The 6,466-nt window shown below is 47.0% G+C and overlaps 1 protein-coding gene across 1 annotated transcript; it reads right to left on the bottom strand.

Annotated features, from left to right (window-relative positions):
- LOC148474520 (uncharacterized) lies at positions 1-5,638 on the bottom strand. Its single transcript, XM_088458501.1, has 3 exons — positions 5,507-5,638; positions 4,608-4,718; positions 1-405 (listed from the first exon to the last, which is right to left on the bottom strand). Exons 1-3 carry the CDS (start codon positions 5,534-5,536, stop codon positions 187-189), a joined length of 360 nt encoding a protein of 119 aa, XP_088314627.1. The 5' UTR covers positions 5,537-5,638; the 3' UTR covers positions 1-186.
- Between the last annotated feature and the right edge of the window lie 828 nt (positions 5,639-6,466).

Here is a 6,466-nt window from a genome sequence, read left to right as displayed (position 1 = left end):
TTAAGCTTCTTGTAAAGATGTATATTAAAAAAATTCATATAACAGCCCCCAGCTTCCAAACATATGTACAAAAATAATCCCTATTATTAACATATAAGCATCTGATGTATTTGTGTCAATAGTTTAATTTCACTTATCCTTCTAATAGCTGAATTTTTAACCCCCTGACTGTGTAATATAAATAGATTATCTCCGTGTAGCTCTAGTGTTAGGCTTAAGCCAGTCGAATATACATATTAAGCAGGAGGCCGCTGAATGGACGTCCAATGAGCTCTTCTTGCTGATGGCCAGTAAGTTGATTGCAGAGGCTTTTTTACCGCTGTTGTATATCGGGACACTGCGACGTCTCGTGACCGTTTTCTGTCCTGGGGTCTCCTCTGTCTGGCCGCCCTTGGAGTGTCCGTCCTGTATAGAGAACATAAGAAGTTTTCATCTGTGTGTCAGGAGAGCAGCAGAGTCTGCGGCAGGTCAGATGGCCGTTCGATGTGAGTCGATGTTAGCGATATTTACTCAGGTAAGCGACGTCACACGCATGTGAGAAGGCAGCAGCGGGCATCTTTATGCAGGCTGAGCTTTGGCAGGCACTAACATATTTTCGTAGCTGCGATCGCATTAGCGTCCATCTCTAAATCAGGCCCCATGTTACTTGCACCACTGTGATTTCCCTATACCTCCTGTGTACCAGCCCAACACTGTGATTTCCCTATACCTCCTGTGTACCAGCCCAACACTGTGATTTCCCTATACCTCCTGTGTACCAGCTCAACACTGTGATTTCCCTATACCTCCTGTGTACCAGCTCAACACTGTGATTTCCCTGTACCCCCCTTGTGCCAGCCAAACATTGTGATTTCCCTGTACCCCCCGTGTACCAGCCCAACACTGTGATTTCCCTGTACCCCCCATGTGCCAGCACAACATTGTGATTTCCCTGTACCCCCTCTGTACCAGCCCAGCACTGTGATTTCCCTGTACCCCCCATGTGCCAGCACAACATTGTGATTTCCCTGTACCCCCCGTGTACCAGCCCAACACTGTGATTTCCCTGTACCCCCCATGTGCCAACACAACATTGTGATTTCCCTGTACCCCGTCTGTACCAGCCCAGCACTGTGATTTCCTTTTACCCCGTGTGCCAGCCCAGCACTGTGATTTCCCTGTACCCCCTGTGTGCCAGCCCAGCACTGTGATTTCCCTGTACCCCCTGTGTGACAGCCCAGCACTGTGATTTCCTTGTACCCCCTGTGTGCCAGCCCAGCACTGTGATTTCCCTGTACCCCCTGTGTGCCAGCCCAGCACTGTGATTTCCCTGTACCCCCTGTGTGCCAGGCCAGCACTGTAATTTCCCTGTACCCCCTGTGTGCCAGGCCAGCACTGTGATTTCCCTGTACTCCCTGTGTGCCAGGCCAGCACTGTGATTTCCCTGTACCCCCTGTGTGCCAGCCCAGCACTGTGATTTCCCTGTACCCCCTGTGTGCCAGCCCAGCACTGTGATTTCCCTGTACCCCCTGTGTGCCAGCCCAGCACTGTGATTTCCCTGTACCCCCTGTATGCCAGCCCAGCACTGATTGCACCAAGCTATTATTGTGTCTCTTGTCTGCAGTCATTGTAAATCCTCAGATATTTTAATGGAAGTTAAATAAAATTATTTTTAAGAGATATATATTTTTTCAATACCGACGGACATCGGGATTTAAAATGAATGTCTAAGGCGCTTATGCAATTGGAATAAGGTGAGCAGGATATTATTTACTATTATTCTGACTTAATGACAACCGATTTGCACTATGGAGGCGTGTTTTATTTTCTCCACATAGCGACTACTGCCAGGATTTGAGACCCATCCAGATCGATTCATTGTTGCTATTGCAACCACCATAGGACCACGGTGTTGATTTGTGTCCATTGTACTGATCTCACCTATAAAGGGTGAGTATGTGTCTATATACGTTCTTTTTTGGTTTTTATCACAGATTTACACTATATTTTTTTCCATTCTCTTTTTTTTCCCCAAAATAACACTGATCCTTGGGAGCGCCGGAATACTTCTATACAAAAAACTATCTTTATCCGGATCTCTGTTGAAAGTTCCGATTATTCCAGGCTGGGTCTGCATGGTCTCTGCGATCGCAATGGTGCATTCATACACTGCGATGCATTCGCAGTGCGTAACAATTGGCCGTGCGTTATCCGTAATGAATTAGGCCCTGAGTCTTTCATTAACGCCTTTTCCCTGATTGTGAAGAGTATTGAGAAACACGTTCTGATGAAATCCACTCAGGACATCTCGCCGGCAGCGAGGAGGAAGATTTCCGCGTGAATTTAAAACATGTAATTTCATCACGTAACTCGTGGAGACGTCACAAATGTCTATATTGGCAATTTGTGATTCTTAATATCTGGAGTACACTACTAATACAGCTGTAGAAATCGAAAGCATTTATTATCCATATCTTATATAAAATACTGAAAACGAAAATTGGGATCATTTAATCCATTTCTCCGATCCAGTCGGTGGGGCCCCCAATGAAGTTTTGTCTGTTCCCTCCAGACTCATCCTCTGTACCTAAAGGTATTTACTAACGGCACATTGTGTCAGTGGTTGCACTGTATCTGCTCTCATACCCCACACGTTACACTGTATCTGCTCTCACACACCCCACACGTTACACTGTATCTGCTCTCACACCCCACACGTTACACTGTATCTGGTCTCACACCCCACACGTTACACTGTATCTGGTCTCACATACCCCACACGATACACTGTATCTGCTCTCACACCCCACACGTTACACTGTATCTGCTCTCACTTACCCCACACGTTACACTGTATCTGCTCTCACTTACCCCACACGTTACACTGTATCTGCTCTCACTTACCCCACACGTTACACTGTATCTGCTCTCACACCCCACACGTTACACTGTATCTGCTCTCACACCCCACACGTTACACTGTATCTGCTCTCACTTACCCCACACGTTACACTGTATCTGCTCTCACACACCCCACACGTTACACTGTATCTGCTCTCACACCCCACACGTTACACTGTATCTGGTCTCACACCCCACACGTTACACTGTATCTGGTCTCACATACCCCACACGTTACACTGTATCTGGTCTCACTTACCCCACACGTTACACTGTATCTGCTCTCACTTACCCCACACGTTACACTGTATCTGCTCTCACTTACCCCACACGTTACACTGTATCTGCTCTCACTTACCCCACACGTTACACTGTATCTGCTCTCACACCCCACACGTTACACTGTATCTGCTCTCACACACTCCACACGTTACACTGTATCTGCTCTCACATATCCCACACGTTACACTGTATCTGCTCTCACATACCCCACACGTTACACATACCTCACACGTTACACATACACCAGGCGTTACACATACACCCCACATGTTACACATACACCCCACACGTTACACTGTATCTGCTCTCACACACCCCACACGTTACACTGTATCTGCTCTCACACCCCACACGTTACACTGTATCTGCTCTCACATACCCCACACGTTACACTGTATCTGCTCTCACATACCCCACACGTTATACTGTATCTGCTCTCACACACCCCACACGTTACACTGTATCTGCTCTCACATACCCCACATGTTACACTGTATCTGCTCTCACATACCCCACACGTTACACTGTATCTGCTCTCACATACCGCACACTTATACTGTATCTGCTCTCACATACCCCACATGTTACACATACCTCACACGTTACACATACACCAGGCGTTACACATACACCCCACATGTTACACATACACCCCACACGTTACACTGTATCTGCTCTCACACACCCCACACGTTACACATACACCACATGTTACACATACACCAGACGTTACACATACACCAGACGTTACACATACACCAGACGTTACACATACACCAGACGTTACACATACACCACACGTTACACATACACCACACGTTACACATACACCACACGTTACACATACACCACACACGTTACACATACACCACACACGTTACACATACACCACACACGTTACACATACACCACACACGTTACACATACACCACACACGTTACACATACACCAGACGTTACACATACACCAGACGTTACACATACACCAGACGTTACACATACACCACATGTTACACATACACCAGACGTTACACATACACCAGAAGTTACACATACCCCACACGTTACACATACACCAGGCGTAACACATACACCAGGCGTAACACATACACCAGGCGTAACACATACACCAGGCGTAACACATACACCAGACGTTACACATACACCAGACGTTACACATACACCAGACGTTACACATACACCACACACGTTACACATACACCACACACGTTACACATACACCACACACACGTTACACATACACCAGACGTTACACATACACCACACACGTTACACATACACCACACACGTTACACATACACCACACACGTTACACATACACCACACACGTTACACATACACCACACACGTTACACATACACCAGACGTTACACATACACCAGACGTTACACATACACCAGACGTGCTACTTTAGTTTGTACAAACCTGTTTGTCTTTCATGTCGCTCTGGAATACTTTGAAGAGGAAACTTGAGCTGCTCAGTCCGTCATTGATAATGTTCGTAGCATTCTCCAGTATCTGAAGGTCTCGGGGACTCTGTGGTGGGTGGGATATAGATGCAGAATACAAAAGTGTGATCATTTCAAATATCAGATATATCTGGAAGTAAATCTCCATTGCCCTGTGACCTGCTGAGGTCGGATCGTTGCTATGGGATATACAATATAATCCCCTTATAAATATCTGTGTTCCTATAATCCCAGCCAGGACTCGTCCTCTCTCTCTCTCTCTCTCTCTCTCTCTCTATGGACTGAGTTGTTCTGGGGGTCTCCTGCCCTTTATATTACACAACACCTGCAGAGGCGTCTGATTATAATCTCGCCAGGTCTGCGGGGTTATTTCTAGTGTCTGCAGGAAATGGTTAACAAGGAAATATCCAGAAAAGAGGAAATATTGTCACATCCAGTGATGTATTATTTACAGAGTCTTCACACATGCAAAGTGAATAACTAAGTGCATGCAAATCAGAATGGGCAAATAATAACCGGGAATAACGCGCCATTCTTATTTAGGGTGATATATTCTGTATGAAAGTGACAGAACACGTACAATATTATGTTATACGTTGAGAAGCAGATCCTGCCTGGGGCGTTAGCTGGTAATACTGGCACGGACGCCTTTTGGGGCTGGGGGATAAAGGACATAACTGCAATTTGTCACCAATATCTGTGTAACCCAATTTTATACAACAATGAGCCCAGCAAATCTGACTAGTGAGGTTACACATTGCACAATACCATATACATTGTATCACACCTCTCTCTCAGCTACACGGACAGAGCCAGACTAGTGTCACAAACTGCTGCAGCCACCGGTTCACTTACCTGGTTCCTCGCTCCACGATCCGACTCCATGGCAGACTCCCTCCAGCTGCAGCTTCTTCTCACCTCCTGCAGTCTCCCAGGCTTCCATTTGCAGCATTCCCTCCAGTGCTGGGTGCAGCCATGACAGTCTGAATCACGTGACTGTTCATCCACCAACAGGAGACCAGTTTGCTGTCACCTGACATCTGCAGCCAATCCCTACTCTCCCAGGGGTATATAAGGAGTCTCTGAGCACTTGCCAGTGCAATGTTGTCTTCAGCCTAGCTGTGTGATTTCATCTAAGTTCCTGTGGTTGATCTTCAGTGCAGATTATATATTTGCTCTACTGAGTTCCATCCTGGTGATCCTGCACCATCGGTTCCATCCTGGTGATCCTGCACCATCGGTTCCATCCTGGTGATCCTGCACCATCGGTTCCAGTCTGTTATCCTGCACCATCGGTTCCATCCTGGTGATCCTGCACCATCGGTTCCAGTCTGTTATCCTGCACCATCGGTTCCAGTCTGTTATCCTGCACCATCGGTTCCAGTCTGCTATCCTGCACCATCGGTTCCAGTCTGTTATCCTGCACCATCGGTTCCAGTCTGTTATCCTGCACCATCGGTTCCAGTCTGTTATCCTGCACCATCGGTTCCAGTCTGATATCCTGCACCATCGGTTCCAGTCTGATATCCTGCACCATCGGTTCCAGTCTGATATCCTGCACCCTCGGTTCCAGTCTGATATCCTGCACCCTCGGTTCCAGTCTATTATCCTGCACCATCGGTTCAAGTCTGATATCCTGCACCATTGGTTCCAGTCTATTATCCTGCACCATCGGTTCCATCCCAATGTCATACAGTCCAGTTTCTTCACAGAGATATCCTTAAAACCATGGGCCTGATTCAGACCCTCTCGCAAGTGGCCGCTCGCTCGTACACGGCCGATGTTATGCAATTGCACATGTGTGTGCATCGCGGT

This window comes from Taudactylus pleione, unplaced genomic scaffold (genome assembly GCF_031769625.1).
Source record: "Taudactylus pleione unplaced genomic scaffold, aTauple2 ptg000838l, whole genome shotgun sequence".
In the NCBI taxonomy this organism is placed as follows: Eukaryota; Metazoa; Chordata; class Amphibia; order Anura; family Myobatrachidae; genus Taudactylus; species Taudactylus pleione.
Note: the sequence above shows the minus strand (reverse complement) of the source record. Positions and strands in the feature narration are given on the sequence as shown.

Bases quoted from the DNA above. Each gene is read 5' to 3' on its own strand.
- LOC148474520 (XM_088458501.1), bottom strand. From the start codon at position 5,536: ATGGAGTCGGATCGTGGAGCGAGGAACCAG. The intron at 4,719-5,506 runs GTAAGTGAACCG...CACCCACCACAG, and splicing joins ATCGTGGAGCGAGGAACCAG to AGTCCCCGAGACCTTCAGAT. The intron at 406-4,607 runs GTTTGTACAAAC...TTCTCTATACAG, and splicing joins GCGACATGAAAGACAAACAG to GACGGACACTCCAAGGGCGG.